The sequence below is a fragment of the Tachysurus fulvidraco genome, chromosome 16, assembly GCF_022655615.1.
Source record: "Tachysurus fulvidraco isolate hzauxx_2018 chromosome 16, HZAU_PFXX_2.0, whole genome shotgun sequence".
NCBI classification, from domain to species: Eukaryota; Metazoa; Chordata; class Actinopteri; order Siluriformes; family Bagridae; genus Tachysurus; species Tachysurus fulvidraco.
Genome location: NC_062533.1, coordinates 1,015,063 through 1,039,259, shown reverse-complemented (window position 1 = coordinate 1,039,259; position 24,197 = coordinate 1,015,063). Strand labels below are relative to the sequence as shown.

General features: G+C 40.9%; 1 protein-coding gene and 1 long non-coding RNA gene across 2 annotated transcripts; both read right to left on the bottom strand.

Moving 5' to 3' along the window:
* Positions 1 to 4,030: 4,030 nt before the first annotated feature.
* On the bottom strand, positions 4,031 to 4,725 carry LOC113647596. Its single transcript, XR_003441705.2, has 3 exons — positions 4,680 to 4,725; positions 4,247 to 4,423; positions 4,031 to 4,090 (listed from the first exon to the last, which is right to left on the bottom strand). It is a non-coding gene; the product is annotated as an uncharacterized LOC113647596 (long non-coding RNA).
* Positions 4,726 to 15,378: 10,653 nt separating this feature from the next.
* On the bottom strand, positions 15,379 to 23,258 carry LOC113638797 (NACHT, LRR and PYD domains-containing protein 9-like; the record flags this gene model as incomplete). The annotated part of the gene is made up of 5 exons (XM_047801942.1): positions 15,379 to 15,579; positions 17,473 to 17,638; positions 18,194 to 18,367; positions 21,017 to 22,781; positions 23,057 to 23,258. Coding segments are annotated over 5 exons (2,508 nt in total), but the record flags the coding sequence as incomplete, so codon positions are not given.
* Positions 23,259 to 24,197: the final 939 nt, after the last annotated feature.

Below are 24,197 nucleotides of genomic sequence, written 5' to 3'. Positions count from 1 at the left end.
GTCCCTGTGGCCCTGACACAGTGTCGAGTTCCCTCGAAAAACTACACCAGGTTACATATGTAACCCGGTTCCCTGAGAAGGGAACAAGATGCTGCATCGCTGGCCACGCTCCGGGCATCCTCTCGTGCTTCCTTCAGACAAGTAGAAACTGGAGTAATGTGATGTAGATGCCCTTATATCAACTTACTGGTACGTAATCACTTTGTCACGTGTCCTTCCCGAGCCATTAAATTGGCATGTGTGCACACAGAGCTTCAGACACAACTTCCAGCCCTGATGCAGTGTCTCATTCCCTTCTCAGGGAACTGGGTTACATACGTAACCTGGTGTAGTTTTACTTCCACACACTTCCCTTTCATATTTCTCCATATAACATCCACATCCATTAAACCTAAGCCCCCCTTCTCCACCACCCCTAAGATCATATTGTAAGCTATTCTTGCTGGTTTACCCTCCCATAAAAAGTCAAGAAAGCATTTTTTTTCAGCCTCTTTTCTGTCCAAACAGGCATATCATATACATATAGAACATACCAAAGCTTAGACACCATTAAAGCATTTAAAATTAAATAGTCTCCTTTCAATTCCTGTTACTCGCTAACCCTAACCCACATTTCATCTCTTACTTTCTTCTTGTTTTTTACCAATCAGAATCCCTAGAATTTTCATTTCATCTGCTTCTTTAAAGTTAACATAATCTCTCAAAATCAATAATTTCCCAAACCTCATGTATACCATTTGATCCTCATGTAATTTACTTCCTGAGCCTTTACAGTATTCCTTTATAATCTCTATACAATTTCTGACACTTTCTTTCCTTTCTAAAATTACCATTGTATCATTTGCATATTGAAAAATTTTACCTTCTGCTTTACTTTCCTCTATTTCTTTTCCTCTCACTTCCTTTTTTTTGGCGGGGCGTTAGATTCTATAGTTATAGTAGTACTTTAGCTACTATGTGGCAAGAGAAGAATAAGTGCTTCTAGAATGGAAACAAGCACATGGTGGGTTGTTTCTCTCTTCCTCTAAAGTCATCTTATAGTTTGAAGCCCTTTTGAATGGCAATATGAGTAAGTTTCTGAGTTTGATAGTAATATTAGACACAATATACCTGATTATGGAAGTAAGTTAGAATGTGTTTATGGATGCTAATTTGTGAAAAAGTGTTGCAGCATAGTCAAGTCTAGGTAAAGATTCATCCTGTTCAACTACTTAGCTTTAACTCCTTCATGCACTTTCTAGAAATAGTAATATGATTTATTTTATATTTACTTTGATTTCTAGTCATTAAACACTTTTTTAGGCTTGTATCTAGCAAATACAACAGCCTGTTCCTTGGAGGAAGTGATGCAACAGAGAGTTTAGCTGGCTGTGATTCTCAAAATAGGAATTTGAAAAAACAGTGAAATCATAGCACTCTGAGAGGGAGCACAATAAACGACTGGAAGTGAGTAACACACATTCAACGTAAGCAGTTGTACTCATCATCATAATAGAGAAAGAGATGGACATTAAAATAGAAAAAAAGCAGTTAGAGTCAGCTCTTGATTTACTTAATCTTCAGAAAGAAGCAGATGCAGCCATGGCTAAAGCAGAGGTGATGGAGCCTGTTGCAGCTCAGTATGTCATTCCAGAGCAAGGTGAATAGCTGAGCTTCTTTCCACTACAAACTACAGAATCAAAAGTGAGTGAATACATAAACAAACACAGTTACACTGACATGACTCAAAAAACAGAAATACTTTTCAACATGAAATCACATATGAAGAAGAACAATTCAAACAATCACTGATGTATACACCTTTGTATGTCAAACAAGAATGAAACCACTATCCGAATCGGCCACCAGAAGGCTCCAAGCTACCGCAGCAAAAATATGAAATGCAACAAGCCTCTCACAACATGTTACAACATGAGCAGAAGACAAGATCAAATATTGCTGAAAGTACAATCAGTGATCTTGCTATATTCTTAGCAAAGAGTCATTGGTAATTGGTAATTAGTAATTGGAGGACTGATTATATTTGACAATGATAAGCCAGAGTGTTACCTTGGCTGGAAAGCAACATTCCAGAGTACCACCAGAGATCTTGGTCATAGTGGATAAATTAATATCCTGATTAAGTGTTTTGGCCCAGAGTCTTCTGAACATGCCAAGAGGTAAAAAGCAGTCAATATAAAATGCCTACCTGCTGGTCTTAACATGATATGGACAAGGTTAGAAGAATCCTTACCAAAAGTGATAGAAAACTCCCTGTTTTCAAGAGTACAAACTTTCCCAAATCTCTCCAGCAAAGAGCCTCACATGCTTTGTGACCTGTCAGATCTTCTATGTGAACTGGAAGCTGCAAAACTAGATGGACATTTACCTGGTTTAAGTTACCTTGATGCAGCCAGGGGAGTAAGTACAATTAGGGAGAAGCCACAATTCTTCAATTTCTTTCATCTTCAAGAAAAATTGACCATGGTAGGGACAACGTTCAAAGAAGACCATTATTTTAGCTTCCCACCCTTCTCATTCTTCATGGAGTTTGTGAAAGGCCAGGCCAAAACAAGGAATGACCCGAGCTTTACCAGAATTACCTCTCACCTATCAATTCTGCAGTAACATACAGAAAGGGAAAACTGAACGGTAATACAAAAACCACCAGTAACAGGGCACAGGATAAAAGTATCAGTAGGAGCAAACACAAAAGAGACAGTCGAATACATTAAAAGACATTGTCCCATACATCACAAACTACACCCACTGAAAATATACAGGGGTATTTGGACTTTGCTGCTTTAGGACAGGAAGAGGTTGCTCAAAGATGGATGCAAAGAGAGATGGTATCTCCCCACCTTTGGCATCTATTACAGACAGAAGCCTGGGAAGATTCGTGGAGTGTTTGATTCCAGTGCGCAGTTTGATGGGGGTGTCTCTCATCGATGTACTGCAATCAGGGCCTGACCTAAAAAACACACTTGTAGGTGTGCTCCTCCATTTCAGAAATGACCCTGTCGCTATCACAGCTGACATCAAGCATATGATTTACTGCTGTGTTGTCCCAGAAAGGAACAGGGATTGCCTTTGCTTCCTCTGCTATGACAACAACCTGACCAAAGACTACAGGATGAGGGTATATCTCACAGGATGGCTGTGAATCTCAGTATAGCACACAGGTTTACATTGGGTGCAACAGTAAATCCATTACATTTTATCTTTATTAAATATCCCTTATATAAATTTCTAACCAATTGGCTATAATTCCTTCCAAACCCAAATGCCTTTAAAATACCAAATAAATATTCATGTCCTACTCTATCGAATGCTTTTTTTCAAAATCAAGACTTATAACCATAATATGTTCCTTGTATATACCACATCATATCTCTAATGCTCATTATTATATCTGCTATGCCTCTTCCTTTAACTCCGTATGCTTGATTGGTTTTAATTATACTTGGTATAACTTCTTTTAATCTGTTTGCTAAAAAATTTAGCTGAAATCTTGAGTTCAGCATTGTGATAGGCCTGTAGTTTTTTAAATCTACTTTTTCAAAAATCTCATTAAAACTTTAAGAAGGATTTAAGAAATATAAAGAAATAATAATGATGAGACTTTAATCGTGTTTTCAGTAAACTCAATATGGCAGTTGGGATCAGATACAGAGAGAAAAGAACTAAAGGATCTAATGAGTGAAAACAATGTAATAGATGTGTCGAGACAGAGAAACGGAGGAAGAAAAGGAATATAGTAAAAACCTGCAGGACAAGAATTTACTATTTTATGTACAAGAAATGTAGAAAACTTTACAGACAAAATGAGATATGAAGAAACAAGTTTGAGCGATCATGTTTTTATTTTTTATTCTGGATTGTAAAAGATGTTAAAGTGTGAAGTTGTAGCTGAGTGGATAAAAGCATGTGGTCAGTCACAGTTATTGTTATGGATCTTCTACATCTGAATATGAATGATTCAGCTCCCAAACTGCTGGAAATGTGGGACGTGTTCTAACGCTTCACCACCATAACTGCTTTATCCTGGAAAAAAGGTCTGAGGAGAGACTCCTGTCATACACCAGACCTGGTGAGTTTATCATAATTAATTCTGAAAAACACAACAGGACAGAATTACAGACACATTTAAACACATTACTTATGAACAACAGAAGCATAAATACACACATTTGATGTGACATTGTATAGCACACAGTGAATATTACACAATATCATACAGTAAAGAGACAATAAGTCAGTAACTCACTCTATTGTCTCCAGTTTACAGTGTGGATCCTTCAGTAGATCAGAGAGCAGCTTCACTCCTGATTCTACTCGAATTTTACAGAACAGATCAAGTTCTCTCAGGTGTGATGAGGAGTTTGACCTCAGAGCTGAAGCCAGTGCAACACAACCTTCATCTGTAATACTGCAGTAATGCATCCTACAAGAAAGAAAACCTTCTCACAATAAACACACTCAGTTTTATTATTGAAAACATGAACTACACAAAATCTTTATATACAGTACATTTACTCTCCATCTCACACACACAACAATGACAATATATCAGATCAATACAGTTACAGTTACCACAGAGGAGAACTGGATGTTGTAGTGTTTATTAAAACCGTGTGTGTGTGTGTGTGTGTGTGTGTGTGTGTGTGTGTGTGTGTGTGTGTGTGTGTGTGTTAGTGTACCTCAGTATCTCCAGTGTACAGTGAGGATTCTTCAGTCCATCAGAGAGCAGTTTCACTCCTGAATCCTGCAGTTTATTGTCACTCAGGTCCAGATCTCTCAGACTGGAGGAGTTTGAGCTGAGAACTGAGGACAGAACTCTACAGCTTTCCTCTCTCAGATTACACCCACACAGACTGGAAGAGAAATGAAGTGTTTGATTTATTTCTCTGATAGTGAACTACAGTCTTTTCTCCTTTTTGCTATTAGACTTTACAATCAAATTTCCCCATTATGGGACAAATAAAGGTATATCTTATCTTATCTTATCTTATCTTATCTTATCTTATCTTATCTTATCTTATCTTATCTTATCTAAATTGAGCTGTTTCCATCAGTGAGAAATACAGTGTCTACCCGAATACAAGGTTCTATTGTCAGGATAAAAATATAAAATAAACAGTCTGTGTACAGTATAAACTTGGGCTGTTCTGTAAGAAGATAATAACAGAGACGTCACTCTGAACAAACACGTCTCTTTATTTCTAGCAGAGCGATATTCATACAGTGTGTTCAGCAGCTCTGGGGAAAGTTCTGCTGGAGAACATTTATACCTTTACACACTGTCCTTTACTGCTTGATTACAGTGTGTAGAGCAGACATAGCTCTGTGTACTAGGTCTCACTGGGGACAAGAGCTCCTGAGTTTGTGTCCATTTACAGAAAAAAAAAAAACAAATAAGATGAAGGTTCATTGATCTGCTTCATATTGTATAAATTTCAAGGAGTTACTGTGATTTTATACACAGATTACGCTGTCAGATTTAAACCGGTTACAGCATTTATAATAATTACACACAAATTTAATGAACTTTTAATTAATGTATTAGTAACATTAATAGCTGCAGCTCATACAGAACGCTGCTGCCAGAATTCTGACCAGAACCAAAACATCTGAGCACATCACTCCAGTCCTCAGGTCCTTACACTGGCTTCCAGTTACATTTAGAATAGATTTTAAAGTATTGTTACTGGTTTATAAATCACTTCATGGCTTAGGACCGAAATACGTTACAGATGCTAATTGAATATAAACCAAGCAGACTACTCAGATCATTAGGATCAGGTCAGTTAGAGATACCAAGGGTTCACTCAAAACAAGGTGCGTCAGCATTTAGTTATTACGCCACCTATAGGTGGGATCAGCTTCCAGAAGAGATCAGATGTGCTTCAACAGTAGACACTTTTAAATCAAGATTAAAAACACATCTGTTTAACTCTGCATTTACTGAATGAGCGCTGTGCTGCTTCACACTGACTGTGCTGCTTCACACTGACTGTGCTGCTTCACACTGACTGTACTGCTTCACACTGACTGAGCTGCTTCACACTGACTGTGCTGCTTCACACTGACTGTGCTGCTTCACACTGACTGAGCTGCTTCACACTGACTGTACTGCTTCACACTGACTGTGCTGCTTCACACTGACTGAGCTGCTTCACACTGACTGTGCTGCTTCACACTGACTGCACTTTTTATCCAAATCACTTTTACTCCTGTTTTATTCTTTTTAACATATTTTAAACTGTTTTTATTAAAATCACATTTATTTTCTTTAATTGTTATTTGTTTTTGTTATGATTTTATCAGGTTTCTTATTTTTCTTATATATTTCTTTTTCTCTTTTATAAACTGTTTTCTAATTTATATGTAAAGCACTTTGAATGACCTCTGTGTATGAAATGTGCTATACAAATAAACTTGCCTTGCCTTGCCTAATAATATAACAAATAATTAAACTGAAATTAAGTTTTATATTAATGGAATTAAAATTTATAAACACTGAACCCATCAGAAATCTACAAAGTAAGACAAATAAGACGGGTTAAGACTAAATTAATGTGGAAGTACCAGTTTATCAATGTATGGATTTCCTGTTATTGTCTTTTTTCAAACAGAGAGAAGTGAATGTAGGTTGAGAGACTGAAGAACAGATGAGTGTAATAAATTTCTGGTCAACAGTCACTGAGAGACACTTTAAACAATTTAAACACAGCAGTTTGTCTGTGTGATCAATTCAAGAGTCAATAAGTCAAGAAGCTTTTATTGTCATTTCAAACCATATATAGCTGTTGCAGTACATAGCAAAATGAGACAACGTTTCTCAAGGATCATGGTGCTACATAAAACAAAGACAGGGCTAAGGACTTGTAAGTAGTCTTAGCCAAATAAAGTGCAACTGTGCAACCTGGTGCAAACAGTGCAGGACAAGGCAAACATGACAGTGCAGGACAAAAGACAGTGTAAACAAAAAGTTACAAGACAATACAAAAATTACAAAAGATATAATACACAAAAGACAATAAACAGTAACAGAAACAGTGCCAACCAACCGGTGTAAGTCAGTGCTGATCCACAAGTTACTAAAGTTACTCACTTCCTATGACACCAATTGTAATATTTTGCAAGGCTTAATACTTTACATTGGTTATAGTATTGTAAGGAATAATACCTTAATTATTTTTACTAAGATTTTTCAAAATTTTTTACTAAAGTTACTCGCTTTCGGTCATGCCTGACAGCCCCTCCGAACTGATACAGCAAATCATCAATACACTGAACTGAGAACTGTTTGTTTCCGACATACTGAGAACCGATTAGCTGTTGATGCTGCACATGCTTGAACCTTCAGAGCAAATTATACATATTGGGATATGCATAGTAACTAGTCATAGTCTAAAAAAAAAAAATCATACAACTGTTCACTCAATATATGTCAGTTAATTTTACTATTGACTGTTGTGCAGGTTAGTCTGTATTTTTATATGCCGCTTTTTGTAAGTTGATGAAGATTAGTTTATTAACTTTATATCTTTAAGATACGTAAAACACCCACGTTTGCATATCAATGCCTGTACTTGGTGTCTTAGTTGCAAAACTTAAATGTAAGAAACGTATTCAACTAAAGTTATGATTACAAAGAACTTTTTGAATGTGTTAATTTGACTGTATTAATACCTGCCGGCAGCGGGATGATGGAATTTGCGTCATTACGTCATTGTGAATTACGTCATTACGTCAGGTCGTAAAAGAACTGGTGAACTGGATTTTTGAACTGGTTTATTAAATCGGACTGTCTGAAAGAACCGGTTCGCGGAAAAAACGTAACATAACGCCTAGCAAGTCATGGCATATCATATCTGCCTATTAGGGCATAGCATAACATACCATAGCCTAGCGAGGCATCGTATGTTGTGAAAAATCTTAGTAGAAATAATTAAAGTATTATTCCTTACAATACTATAAGCAAAGTAAAGTATTAGGCCTTGCAAAATATTAAAATTGGTGTCATAAGACATATGTAGGCGATGTTGTAGGCCAAAGATGTTTATTGTAATCATAAACTTAGTAAAAGTAACCAGATTCGGTGCTGTCAGGCCTAGTCAGTCTGAGCTCTCTGATCAACAATGTGTGAGGAAGTGAAAATCAAAATACAAAGCAACATTATAACAGCAAGGGCTTAGCAAAACCAGTAATACAACATAACCAATATAATCAAGAACTTTTAGCATAGCAAGAAATGAAATGAGGAAACTTGCTCATTGTAGCTGTAAAAAAAAAGGATTAATCCTCCACTTTGACCAGGAAGTAAGGCTCTTTTGAGCACATTTGTAATAACAAATACAAAATTGTTATGTAGAATGGAGAAGACCATGGTTCCCAGACCTTAGCTCATAAATTGTTATGTAGAATGAAGAAGACCTTGGTTCCCAGACCTTAGCTCATAACTATAACTTGTTATGTAGAATGAAGAAGACCATGGTTCTCAGACCTAGGTCCTGAGAACTAAGGGGAGGAAAATCCATAAATGGGCATATGGGGAAAAGGTGATGGGGAAATAAAGGGAAATTAGGTCAGTGTATTTAGAAAACATAGGAGGTGATGCCGGTAAATAAGGTGATATGGCACCGTGGGACTCCAAGAAATACTGGGAACCAAAGATGGGGCTAGGAGCGCTAGGGTATATATTGAGAAGATATCTGGGGCTCGCGGGTGAAGGTGTGTGTGTCAAATTCTTCTGGCCAGATGAAGGAGGCAGCCCCGCACGCGCGTGTGTGTGTGTGTGTGTGTGTGGTGTGCGAGTGTGGTGTGTGTGCGTGTGTGGTGTGTGTGCATGTGTGGGTGCACATGTGTGTGCCTGTGTGTGTTTTTTACTTTTGCAAGAATGTCGCGAGAGTTTTTGTTTTTGATTGATTTTTGCATGACATGCTCTTTTTGGGGTTTTCATTTGTTACTTTAAATTTGGCAATTTCACTTAAAAGATTTTTGGCTTAAAAGAAGTTTGCTCATTCTCATCCAGGTCTGAGGAGTTTTCTCAGTGTTTTTTGTAGTAATTATAAAGTTATCGGTTAGGTCTAACTAAAGCAGTCTTTAGTAACCAAAAAGTCTAAGTGTGGAGATCACCCTGCGATGTGTCGACTTGGAGGCGGCTCTGAGTTACGACACATATAACGTGACAACGCCTAGCAAGGCATGGCATAACGCATCATAACGGCCTAAAGAGTTCTAGCACAACGCAACATAACACCCAGCAATGCATGGCATAACGCATTACAACAGCCCAGCGAAGCACAGCCCAACATATCACAACAGCCCAGCAAGGCATAACCCAGCACAATGCAACCCGACACAGCCCAGCAAGGCATCGCACAATGCATCACAACAGCACCACGCAACACAACATAGCCCAGCAAGGCATAGCACAACTTAATCCAACACAGCCCAACAGGGCACGGCCCAACATATAATAGCATAGAATAACGTAACAAAACGCCTAGCAAAGCACGGCCTAACGTATCACAACGTAGCACAAAGTAAACGCCTAGCAGGCATGGCCTAACACATCATAACAGCCTAGCGAAGCACAGCACAACGCATCACAACAGCCTAGTGAAGTACTCATAGTGCAAAGTAACCTAACATGGCCTAGCAAGGCGTAGCATAACGCAACACAACACAACATAGCCTAGCGAGGCACAGCACAATATACCATAACACAGCCCTGCGAAGCATAGCACAACGTATCACAACACAGCCTATCGAGGCACAGCATAACACATCACAACAGTCTAGCAAGGCACAACATATGGTAACATTACCTAACACGGCCTAGCAAGGCACAGCCAACTGCAATGCAACACAACATAGCCCAGCAAAGCACAGCACAACACACCATAACACAGCCTAGCGAGGCATAGCATAACGCATCATAACAGCCTAGCCAGGCATAACATAGCGCAACATAACCTAACATAGCCTAGCAAGGCATAGCCTAACGCAACACAACATCGCCTAGCAAGGCACAGCACAATGTATCACAACAGCCTATCGAGGCACAGCCCGACGTATCACAACAGCCTAGCAAGGTGAAGCACAATGCAACAAAACAAGCCCAGCAAGGCACAGCACTAAGCACCATAACAGCCTAGCAAGGCATAGCATAATGTATCATAACAGCCAACGAGGCCTAACATAGCATAACGTAACATGGCCTAACAAGGCATAGCATACCGTAACCTAACATAGCTTAGCAGGGCAAAACATAACGTAACCTATTGTAGCTTAGCAGGGCATAGCATAACGTAACCTAACATAGCTTAGCAGGGCAAAGCATAACGTGACATAGCTTAGCAGGGCATAGCATAACGTAACCTATCGTAGCTTAGCAGGGCATAGCATAACGTAACCCAACATAGCCTAGCAAGGCATAGCAAAACGTGACCTAACATAGCCCAGCGAGGCATAGCATAACATAACGTAACATAGCCTAGCAGGGCATAACGTAACCCAACATAGCCTGGTGAGGCATAGCATAACGTAACCTAGCCTAGCAGGGCATAGCATAAAGTAACCTAACATAGCCTAGCGAGGCATAGCATAACGTAATGTAACATAACCTAGCAGGGCATAACATAACCTAACATAGCCTAGCAAGGCATGGCATAACGTAACCTAACATAGCCTAGTAAGGCATAGCATAACGTATCATAACAGCCTAGTGAGGCATAACATAATGTAACGTAATACAGCCTAGCAGGGCATAGCATACCGTAACCCAACAAAGCCTAGCGAGGCATAGCATAACCTAACATAGCTTTGCAGGGCATAGCATAACGTAACCCAACATAGCTTAACAGGGCATAGCATAAGGTAGCCTAACATAGCCTAGTGAGGCATAGCATAACGTATCATAACAGCCTAGCAAGGCATAACTTAGCGTAACCTAACCTAACCTGGCCTAGCAAGGCATACCATAACGTAACATTGCCTAGCAAGGCAAGCCTAACCTAGCATAATGCAACATAGCCTACCTAGCATAACATAACCTAGCATACCATAACAAGCTGGCATAGCAAGGCATATCGAGGTATAGCATTACCTAGCATGAGGTAATCTAGCCTAGTATAGCAAGCATGGTATGACCCATCATGATGAGCAATGCAAAAGCATAGCATAACCTTATCTTATACCATAGCGCAACATACAATATAACCTAGCATAGCATAACATACATAGCATAGCCTAATGTAGCATAGCATAGCAGACTGTACAACACGCCAGCCCTAAGGTCGGTTTCGGCTCAACAAACGCACCATTATACATGAACATGCGTGCCGTATCGATTTACCATAAGTTCAAAGCATCTTCAAAACGTCCTCTTCGGCTCGAGTATACTAATAGTAATCACGACCTTTTATAGTGCCATATTGCGAACACAAAAGGAGATAGCTTGTGGTTTAATCTCAAATAGCCACCGAATTTAACTCGCAGCAGCAGCAATGCAGAGGAAACAGCCCCATAACATAACGAGCTGGCATAGCAAAGCATATCGAGGCATAGCATTACCTAGCATGAGGTAATCTAGCCTAGCAAAGCAAGCATGGCATGACCCATCGTGACATGCATAGCAAAAGCATAGCCTAACCTTATCTTACAACATAGCGTAACATACAATAATATAACCTAGCATAGCATAACATGCATAGCATTTCGAAGCATAGCCTAACAGTGTAGCATAACAGACTGTACAACACGTCAGCCCTAAGGTCGCTTCTGGCTCAACAAACGCACCATTATACTGTACACGAACATGCACACCGTATCGATTTACCGTAAGTTCAAAGCATCTTCAAAACGTCCTCTTCGGCTTGAGTATACTAATAGTAATCACGACCTTTTATAGTGCCATATTGCGAACACAAAAGGAGATAGCTTGTGGTTTAATCTCAAATAGCCACCGAATTTAACTCGCAGCAGCAGCAATGCAGAGGAAACAGCCCCATAACATAACGAGCTGGCATAGCAAAGCATATCGAGGCATAGCATTACCTAGCATGAGGTAATCTAGCCTAGCAAAGCAAGCATGGCATGACCCATCGTGACATGCATAGCAAAAGCATAGCCTAACCTTATCTTACAACATAGCGTAACATACAATAATATAACCTAGCATAGCATTTCGAAGCATAGCCTAACAGCGTAGCATAACAGACTGTACAACACGTCAGCCCTAAGGTCGCTTCCGGCTCAACAAACGCACCATTATACTGTACACGAACATGCACACCGTATCGATTTACCGTAAGTTCAAAGCGTCTTCAAACTTCCTTTTCGACTCAAGTATACTAATAGTAATCACGACCTCTTATAGTCCCATATCGCTAAACCAAAAGGAGATAGCTGCGGTTTAAACTCTAATTAGCTGCCAAGTTTAAATTGCAGCAGCAAAGCAGAGGCAGAAGCCCCACAAAAGAAGATAGCTTGTGGTTTAAACTCCAAATAGCCACCGAGTTTAAATCGCAGTTGCAGCAATGCAGATGAAACAGCCAAGCAGACAGACTGAAAAAAGTATTTAAATAGGCGCCCTGTTTGAAAGGGACCAATAGTGCACTTAGGAATCAGATCAGCTGATGGGCGGGGTTAGAAAATTGACATCAATTGATAGCCGAGCTTGACTATGTGGCCTGCCTGAACTGACGCTGAATGCTACATTTATAAACTTAGGGTTTGCACATTGTGTTTTCTTTCCATTTACCACTCCGTCTCATTCGGGTGTAGTCGGCAGGAATCTACTTTTGAGCAGGAACGTGGGTTTGTGGAACAAAACAGCAGTGTATATCCCTTGAGGAATTTGTCTTTCACCTTTCCCCTTGATTTGGCTTGGTGTCCTCCTCTGGCCTATTTTCTACTTGGCCTAGCAGTAAGTGTTATATTTATCAAGCTATGGATGAAGATGTGCAGGAGCTTAGGGATCTTGTAGCCCAATTGAGGGTCGACAATAAAAGACTTAGACAAGTCCCTGCTGTTACCCCAGGTCCCGGTACAGCCCCTCTTATCACTACTGGGACGCCTTCTGCTACACCTCAACCTGTTGGTCCTGGTGCATTGGTAAATGAGAGATTCGTTTTTGTGCTCAGAGATAGGAAATGTCCAAAATTTAGTAGCCGATCAGGCATTACTGTTAGTGAATGGGTTGAGTAGGCCCAAGCATGTATGCGTGCTTGTCATTTGTCTACAGCTGATCAAGCCTTTTTCCTTTTTGATCAGCTGGGAAGGGGGGGGGGATGAGATTCGCTACCATTCTGATGCAGAGCGTGAAGACTCAGACAAAATAACTACACTTCTACACTTTTGGAGGTTCGCAGTGAGGCCATTCGGTGGGAATGGGAGGGAATGCCCGGGGGTGCAAGGGGGCATAGTCAATCTGTTCCATTGGCTTATGGGATTCACCATGCAGAGTGAGTCACGGGTAGGTGTGACCAGCGCTCCTTCTAAATCCGAGTTAGCTGAATTGAGGGAGATGTTAAAGCTACAGCAGGAGCAGCTAAATCAGCTTACCCAAGGTTTTGCACTTTTACAAGCCCCTCATTCACATAGTCGATCCCCACGTTATGGCCCTGTGGTATGTAGAAGATACTGCCTGGTTACCAGCCTGGTCATTTTGCTCGGGAGTGCGATGGGGAACGTGTCCCCCCTCGCTCACATTTGTCCACCACCGTTCCGTCTTCAACTGGGGGTAGGCAGTCTTGTCCTACACAGCCGTCGTAAAACTAACCCCCAGGGGCATGGGGTTTGTCACGTTTCTGGTGGAACGATGAAGCTCATACAGCCACCTGTTCAGAAAGTTACTCTGGTGGTACTGTATTGTTTGAACCCCCCGAATCAGGCCTACCTGCAGGCTTATTGGCTTCCCCTTCCCTCGTTCAAGTGACCCGGGGCACTGTGTACATACCGGTAGTGAATGTGGGTACTACTGATGTTGTACTATATCCTAAGACCTCTTTAGGCACCCTAAATAGTGTGTTTGTTATTAACTTGCCAGAAGGTATTTTTGAAGTGAGATCAATGGCAGCAACTGTTAGTTGCCATGCTTCTTCGACAGGTTCTACGGTGCAGGAGCAGATTAGCTCTATTGATCTGTCAGTTCTGTCAGGGGAAGATCAAGCTCGGGTTCGGGCCCTGCTTCAGAAGTACCAGTTTGTGTTTGCAGCTCATGATGCAGATTTGGGGTGTACTAATCTCCTGTCACACGATATTCCCCTTTTAGATATTGCCCCTGTCCGACAACGTTATAGGCGGATACCCCCCTCAGAGTATGAGGTGGTAAAGGCGCATATCAATCAACTGCTGGAGGCACAAGTAATTAGGAAGAGTTGCAGTCCTTATTCCTCTCCCATTGTTTTGGTTAAAAAGAAAGATGGTAGTCTACGAATGTGTGTAGACTATCGTCAACTGAACTCAAAAACTAGGAAGGACGCTTTCACTTTGCCTCGCATCGATGAGTCATTGGATGCCTTAGCAGGGGCCCGCTGGTTGTCCACTATGGGTTTTGGCCAGTGGATACAATCAGGTCCCTGTCACAGAGGTTGACCGGCCTAAGACTGCTTTTTGTACCCCTTTTGGCCTATTTGAGTGGAATCGTATACCGTTCGGACATTGTAATGCTCCTTGTCATGGAAGAACGTAGACAGTTGTCCAAGCCTAGTTTAATCTTGCTATGTCAGTGGGATCGCTTGGTAGAGAGGGATGGGTTGCTCTACTGCCGTGTGTTCCACCCTGATGGGGGTGAGGTCCTCCAGTTGGTTTTGCCTGCTGTCTTAAAATCTGAGGTTCTGACACAGCTTCATCAGGAGCATGGGCACCAGGGTATTGAGTGCACCACAGAGCTGGTACACCAGCGATGTTACTGGCCAGGTATGTCCACTGAGATAACGCAGTGGTGTCAAGAGTGCAATTGATTTTACTGTGCTTGGGCCTTCTTATGCAGGGTTGGGAAATATTCTGGTCATGACTGATGTTTTTACCAAATACACTCTGGCTATTCCTACTCGGGACCAATGGGCTGAGACAGTGGCCCAGGTGCTTGTTGTGGAATGGTTTTATAAGTTTGGGGTCCCTGGTCGGATTCTTTCCGATCAGGGTCACAATTTTGAGTCCTCCCTTATTCTGCAGCTCTGTAACCTGTACAAGGTTGAAAAGTCTTGCACTACTCCGTATCATCCAGCCAGCAACGGCCAGTGTGAGCGTTTTGATAGAACTCTGCATAACCTCCTCCACACTTTGCCCGTATCTAGGAAGAGGGACTGGGTGTCCTGTCTCCCTCAGGTGCTCTTCTTTTATAACACCACTCCACATCAAGCGACTGGGGAGTCTCCATAAATTTTAATGTTTGGACAAGAACCACTGCTCCCAGTTGACTTTCTGCTGGGTAGTGTACAGGAGATCGTGTTGGGTAATACCCATGAGTGGGTTCTGGAGCATCAAAGGAGGCTCCATGTTGCGTTTGAGGGTGCACGTGAGAGGTTGAAAACTGCTGCAGAACGACGTAAGTTCCATCATGATCAGCATGTTCGGTCTACACCACTGGAGGAGGGGCAGTTTATCTCTGTGAGCTTGGCACGAGGGGTCCCCATAATGTTATATACTTAGGGTTTGCACATTGTGTTTTCTTTCCATTTACCACTCCATCACATAAGCAGCATGTAAACAGTTTGATGTGTCAGTGTGTGTGTTTTGTGAGGGTCTATGCAGTCCATACAAATGATGTGTGTGTATGTTGTGCTCAGTACAGTTTAGTTCAGTTACTGAGAAGTCTGATGGCTTGTGGGAAGTAACTGTTATGCAGTCTGGTCATGAGGGCTCGAATGCTTCGGTACCTTTTTCCAGATGGCAGGAGGGAGAAGAGTGTGTGTTAAAATTCACCTTAAGGAAGTCAGCATTTGTTGATGATAAATAAATATTTGAGATGATATTAAAATGATTGTGGATGTCACAGGTAACCAGTACAGTTCCAGGTAACCAGTGTGTGGGGTCATCGACAATGCTGTTGGCTTTGCGGATGCAGCGTGTGGTGTAAGTGTCCATGATAGAGGGAAGAGAGACCCCAATGATCTTCTCCGCTGTCATCACTATCCGCTGCAGGGTTTTGCGATCCGAGATCTTACAGTTCCCAAACCAGACAGTGATGCAGCTGCTCAGGATGCTCTCAATGCCCTCTGTAGAACATGGTCAGGATGGGGGGGAGGGAGATGTGCCTTTCTCAGACTTCATAGGGAGTAGAGACACTGTTGTGCTTTCTTGGTGATGCCCCTGGTGTTGAGTGTGCAGGTGAGGGTCTCCATTAGATGAACACCAAGAAATTTGGTGTTCTTGACGATCTCTACAGATGATCCGTGGATGTTCAGCGGAGAGTGGTCGCTCTGTGCTCTTCTGAAGTCAACATCCATCTTAGTTTTATCCACATTCAGAGAAAGGTTGTTGGCTCTACACCAGGCAGTTAGCTTGTTGTACCTCCTCTCTGTATGCTGACTCGTCGTTCTTGTTGATGAGACCCACCACGGTCGTGTCATCGGCGAACTTGATAATATGATTTGATCTGTGCATTGCTGCACAGTCGTGAGTCAGAAAGGTAAAGAGCAGTGGACTGAGCATGCAGCCTTGTGGAGCTCAAGTGTTCAGTGTGGTGGTGCTGGAGATGTTCCAGTCAGTGCACTCAAAGCAGTCCTGAAGAGCAGAGGTGGCTCCTGCTGGCCAGGTTTCCCTTGCTTCAGAACTGGTTTTGAGCATGATGTCCAGTGTTCATAAATGATCTGTAACTAAGTTCCAGTTCCCATTCTTGTTCTTCTTAACCTGAGTGCAGCTTTTGATTCTGTAGATCAGGATATTCTTCTACACACACTTGAACACTGGATAGGTCTCTCAGGACCAGTACTAAACTAGTTCAGATGACACTTGTGTGATAGACAGTTTTATGGTCAATTGTGAAGTCACGCATCAAGAAAATATGAAATATCATATTGAAAAAGTTTTTCCATTTTAATGTTAAAGAAAATACAGAAAAGCTTTTTCGACATGCATTCATTCCAAGTAGATTAGATTACTGTTACACTCTCTTTTATGTATTTCACAAAAAAAATCCATTACACTTAGTACAAAATACAGCTGCTCACAGAAACTAAAAGAACAGGAACTGTACTGGTTACCTGTGACATCCACAATCATTTTAATATCATCTCAAATATTTATTTATCATCAACAAATGCTGACTTCCTTAAGGTGAATTTTAATAAGAAGAAGCTTCAATCAAACTGCCTTTAGTGTCGCTGCTCCCAGGATGTGGATCTCACTCTCAGTGTTTATCCATCCTTCACTAAATACATTTACAAAGCAGCTTAAACACTGTGTGTGTGTGTGTGTGTGTGTGTGTGTGTGTGTGTGTGTGTGTGTGTGTGTGTGTGTGTGTGTATACCTCAGTATCTCCAGTGTACAGTGTGGATTCTTCAGTCCATCAGAGAGCAGCTTCACTCCTGAATCATGCAGTTTATTGACACTCAGGTTCAGTTCTCTCAGACTGATGGAGTTTGAGCTGAGAACTGAGGACAGAACTCTACAGCTTTCCTCTCTCAGATTACACTCACACAGACTGGAAGAGAAATGATGAAGTGTTTGATTTATTTATCTGATAGTGAATTGAGGTGTTTCTATCAGTGAGAAAAAGTGTCCACCTGAACACAGGGTTCTAATATCAGGATAAAAATATAAAATGAACATCTGTGTACAGATGTGACAAGCACATCACATAGAAAAGGATCCTGCGATTTCTCACCACATCACATTCTCTAGCGCCTAAAACACATGACCAATAGAGGCCAGTCGTGTGTAAATCTGTCACGTATACTGAAGCCAGTAATATGCTTGGTTTCTTTAATTCTCTCAACTTTCAGGGTACCTATACTTTATATAGTCGAGTCCGCGAGAAATCGAGTTACATTTCCCACGACGCTGCACGAAAAGACACACATTCTTAATAGCCACATCTGTATAAACTTGGACTGCTCTTGGACAGATCCATGTGTCTCAGCTCATATGAGACGATGTATTTAACTTTCTGAAACAGGATAATGTGCTGAAACAAACATCCATGTGCTGACTCATGTCATGTGCTGTCGTGTGTGTGCATGTTCGTGTGTGTGTGTACCTCAGTATCTCCAGTGTACAGTGTGGATTCTTCAGCCCATCAGAGAGCAGCTTCACTCCTGAATCCTGCAGTTTATTCTTACTCAGGTTCAGTTCTCTCAGACTGGAGGAGTTTGAGCTGAGAACTGAGGACAGAACTCTACAGCTTTCCTCTGTCAGATTACAGAAACACAGACTGGAAGAGAAATGATGAAATATCAGAACACTGATCTTAAACACACAAACACAGCCATAATCCAGCTAAAGTTGAAGATGTAACAGAAATGTCAGTGTGTTTGTGTCACACACACAAATCACAGGACAGGGCACCACATCAGCAGTTTTTTTTTAAGTTTTGCTTTTTGGATGTATCAAATACTTATTTCGTGCAATAAAATGCAAATTAATTGCAAATTAAAAATCATACAATGTGATTTTCTGGATTTTTGTTTTAGATTCACTCATAGTTGAAGAGTGCCAATGATAAAAATTACAGACATCTACATGCTTTGTAAGTGAGCAAACCTGCAAAATCGACAGTGTATCAAACACTTGTTCTCCCCACTGTATGTCCAAACAAATCCAAACTGAAGAAAAGGTTTGATTTTTTTGAGTCAAACTTCTTACCTTTAAATGAGTGACACTGTATATACACAAGTATTAGCTTTAAATGGATCAACATACAGACATTCGTTTGTTCAATCTAAAACACTGACTATACACATAGCAGGAATATACATGTAGTGTAACTACTGTGTGTTACACTAAAGGATTTGTTTAGGTGGGCTTCAGGTGGCTATAAGTGACATGGTACTTCCTGAAGAGTGTAGTGTATATTGTATAATACACGGTGTGGAACTAGCTTTGAACAGCACAACCTTCCCAAACCTAGCAAGGTAAGTGAGACGCCAAACTCCAAGGTAGCTGTCAAAACCAAAACACATCATTTAACTTCAACAATTTAACTGTCATTATTTTCTTTCTTTTAAGCAACACCCTTTAGCCCCAGTATAAAAAAAAGAAATAATGTGTCAGATACAATCACAATACACCTTCCAAGTTAGTGCTTTAACCCTGGATTAGACAAAACAAGTTAGAACCTCTAATTCACCTCTGTAACTCAGTTATAAAACTCAACTTAAGGTGAAACTCAACTTAAGGTGACAAGACCATACTGAATACAAGACAATACTCTTTCAAATATGGTACAATTCAGTATTTTGTTCCCAGTCCAATAAGGACTCAAGTGATATGAGACCTCAGTGTCTGTAAACCTTTAGCCCAATGTGTAATATTTTTACAGTACTTAATGATGAACAGAGAACAAAACCAGTCTGTTCCTCATAAAATATAGATTCATTACAGCTGCTTATAAATACAAACACAGTCCAAAGCTTAGAATCTCCAAAATCCACAGAATGGTACGAAAGAACAAAACCTGGCATGCAACAGTAACGGTGATAAACCTGACCGACCGTCACGTGCAACTGTCTTTGTGTTCACCGTCTGTTTTTTACCACATCCACCATCTTCTGATGCAGTGAACCAGACAAAAAACTGTCTATAATTCAACCACAACAGATTAACAACAATCACAACCCAAGAACAAGAATGTGATCGGTCATTAACAGTTTGGTGTATTTGTCGAGCTCCAAGTAGAACAAAACAGGACTTTTTAATAACAGCGGTCACGACACTAGACTCACCTGTGACACATTATTCATCCTCTCTCTTTTTACCTGCTTGTACACTTGATAAGCAAAGAACAAAATGAACCCCATCAAAATAAAAGTCTTCATATAAAAAGTCACATTTAAACTCCATCCTCTACAAACAGGTCAGTGTTAGAGAAAGAAAATCTTCATCACACATCTGAGTTCGCTGCCTAGCTTGTTTCTAACATAATAAGAAGATAAAGCTGAATATTTTCCCACTTCATCTGTCCAATGAGTCGAGGTCCAAAATGATGATTGATGTTTTATTTACCACGAGCTCAGTCCTTGGTAAAGTTTAGCAGTAGTGCAGACTGAAGGAGACTTTTGTTTTTCCTTCGTATTGGGTTAAAGTTTTAAAAAGCATTTATGTTTTATTTTTATTAGAAAGAACAATTGAGTAAAAAAGCCATGACAGAGTGAATCTCCCCACAACACTGTGTCACACACAACAAAAGATGAGGAACTTCAACATAAAGAGATACTTGAAGGACATTAGAGTGTTTTAATATTTACTTTTTATATTTTCTATCCATATTGATCCCATTTTGTCAGTCTGATGTTTTTCTCATCTGTGAGAGTTTTGTTAAATGTCACTTTCAAAATAAACAGAAAAGAAAAAGTCTTTCACTGGTGTTTAGTTCAGAAATGTCTTTAGTTCTTAAATGCATGCAGTTATTTTGTATAGATTTATTTTCTAAAATTTTAGAGAACACTAAATGTTTCATGATTCATATATAAAAGATAGAAAATGACTCATATGATGTTATAAGATTTTGTCCATGTGGCCTAGCCCTCAGTTCAGATATAACATGTTAGTGTAAAAAGTGAAACGATCTGTAAAAGTACCAGAGGTTTGTGTAAAGATGATTATAGGAACTATTCATTCATTCATTTTCTACCGCTTTATCCGAACTACTTGGGTCACGGGGAGCCTGTGCCTATCCCAAGCGTCATCGGGCATCAAGGCAGGATACACCCTGGACGGAGTGCCAACCCATCGCAGGGCACACACACACACACTCTCTCATTCTATAGGAACTATTAACACACATTAATCCAAACAGTGCTGTTCAGTGTTATATTAAAATAATAAACAATGCAGTAATACATTTATAAATAAAAATACTCACTCAGCTGTTCTGGAGGATTTGACCACTGGCAGCAGCCTCAGAAGACATTCATCTGATCGATCATATTTCCTCAAATCAAACACATCCAGCTCCTGTTCTGAGTTCAGTAACACAAACACCAGAGCTGACCACTGAGCAGGAGAGAGTCTGGTGTCACTGAGACGACTGTAACCTCCTCTGTTCAGGTAAGTTTGTACTTCCTGCACTAGAGAATGATCATTCAGTTCATTCAGACAGTGGAACAGATTGATGGATTTCTCTGGAGATGGATTCTCCCTGATTTTCTCCTTGATGTACTTCACTGTTTCCTGTTTGCTGTGAGATCTGCTTCCTGTCTGTGGCATTAAGTCTCGTAAGAGAGTCTGATTGGATTCCAGTGAGAGACACAGAAGGAAGCGGAGGAACAGGTCCAGGTGTCCATTCTCACTCTGTAAGGCCTTGTCCACTGCACACCTGAGGAGATCAGACATGGTTGACTTCCTGAAAAGATCAGACAGATCAGAGGTTTGATGTTCTGTTACATTTCTGCTGATAAAGGAGAGAAATGTGTATAAAGCAGCCAGAAACTCCTGAACACTCAGATGTACGAAGCTGAACACCTTCCCCAGGTGAAGACCAAACTCCTCTCTGAAGATCTGGGTACACACTCCTGAGTACACTGACACTTCTCTGACATCAATGCCACACTCTCTCAGGTCTTCCTCATAGAAGATCAGGTTTCCTTTCTCCATCTGGTGGAAAGCCAGTTTTCCCAGTGCCATGATACTCTCTCTGGACTGCAGAGGATCAGGGTCACATTTCTGATGGTACTTTTGGTCCTTTTGTTTAATCTGAAAGATCAGGAAGTGTGTGAACATTTGAGTCAAAGTCTTGGGGATCTCTCCACCCTCTGCGTCACCCAACATTCTCTCTAGAACAGTGGCTGAGATCCAGCAGAAGACTGGGATGTGGCACATGATGTAGAGGCTCCTTGAAGACTTCAGGTGTGTGATGATTTTATCGACTAGGCTCTGATCACTGATACTCTTCTTGAAGTACCCCACTTTCTGAGGATCACTGAAGCCTCGTACCTCTGTTACCTGGTCTACACACTCAGGAGGGATCTGATTGGCTGCTCCTGGTCTTGTGGTTATCCAGAGAAGAGCAGAGGGAAGCAGATTCCCCTTGATGAGGTTCGTCAGCAGCACATCCACTGAGGCCGACTCTGTCACATCACACAATATCTCATTCTTCTGGAAATTTAGAGGAAGTCGACACTCATCCAGACCATCAAAGATCAACACCACTTTGTAGGAGTCACAGTCTATTGATTCTAGTTTTATTATTTCTGGGAAAAAGTGATGAAGAAGATTCATCAGACTGAGATTTTTCTGCTTCATCAGATTGAGCTCTCTAAAGGGAAGTGGAAACATGAAGGTGACGTCCTGATTTGCTTTTCCTTCAGCCCAGTCCAGGATGAACTTCTGCACAGAGACTGTTTTTCCAATTCCAGCAACTCCTTTAGTCAGCACAGTTCTGATGGACTTGTCTTTAAAGAGGTCATTACATTTGATGGGTTTCTCCTGTGTTGCTGGTCTCCTGAACGCTGTCTCAATCTGTCTCACTTCATGTTCATTATTGATGTCTCCACTCCAACCCTCTGTGATGTAGAGCTCAGTGTAGATCTCATTCAGAAGTGCTGAGCTTCCATGCTGTGAGATTCCTTCATGAATTCTTTTAAACTTCTCTCTCAGCTTGGACTTCAACTTTGACTGATACACAGAACCTACAGACACTTATAAACAAAGTAATAACATGTTTTAATGCAGAATCAGTGAGAAGAATATAAAATGTAAATTTATTTCAGTTGCTGCTGTTTATTCCTGAAGGAACAGGACCATTGTACAGAGTAACCACATGCTGGACCATGAACAGAACAGAAAAGCAGCAGATTTACATGATACTGAAATTAAATTTAAAACTAAAAGTGTTCATATCTAAAACTATTTCCTCTCTCTAAAGTGAAGCTGATGGAATAAAGTCATGACTCAGAGCTCTTACTGTTGTGCAGTGTGTTAGCGAGATCTGTGTGGTTCATGTTCTTCAGGACATGCAGTGTGATCTTCAGCGCTCCGTCTCTGACACTGGGCAGATCCTCCTCATCCTCCACCTCCCTCTCAGTGCATGCTGGGTAATCTGGATTCAGGAGCTTCCTAAACCTCTTCAGCTCATTCTTTATCAGAGAGCTGACTTTGTGTTCCAACTCCTGGTTAGAAACACACAGGAACAGATCTTATAATAATATCTTATAATATTAATATCTTATAATATTAATTATTATTATTATAAATATTATCATGTTACAGAGTGAGAAGTAAAGTCTTTTATTATCACAGTTAACACTTAAAACTGAAATTCTGATTAGTCATACAACTGATTACCCTTAATGCTGCTGTACATCAAGACATTACAAGGGATCACAACATACATATTATCCATCCATCCATCCATCCATCCATCCATCTTCTACCGCGTATCCGGGGCCGGGTCGCGGGGGCAGCAGACTAAGCAGGGATTCCCAGACTTCCCTTTCCCCAGACAATTCCTCCAGCTCTTCCGGGGGAATACCAAGGCATTCCCAGGCCAGCCGAGAGACATAGTCCCTCCAGCGTGTCCTACAGATGTGGCCTTTTAAAAAGCCCGCCTCCGACAGAAGAATGCTGCGAGGACTTCCGGCATTCTGCGAGAGCCTATCGAAGGGGGGTCAAATGTTCGCGGAAAATTCAAAAACCTGTAGAGGGCAGTTGTGTTTCATGTAGGCTGCTGAGGCGACAATATGTGTTATTTTCTTTTGCCGGTTACATAAACAGTCACATCTGTGACCATCTCCGCTGTAACGGCTGGGTTTTTGGTACCGCTCGATGCTACTTTGGATTTCCTCGTGTTTAAGTCATTATTTATATATGTTATAAAATACAATGTTATCTAAATACAATATGTGTGTAATGATGAGTCGTAAGACTGAGGATCCATTTGCAGCTTTAATATATAATCTCGGAAACAACAGGCAGAGTTCAGTACCGGTAAACACGACAGTGTAGGTAAGGCAAAAACGTAGTCAGAACAACAGGCAAAAGGTCAGGGCAGGCAGAAATCAGTCGTGAGGCAAAATACAGAAACAGATCAAAAACCAGAAACAGGA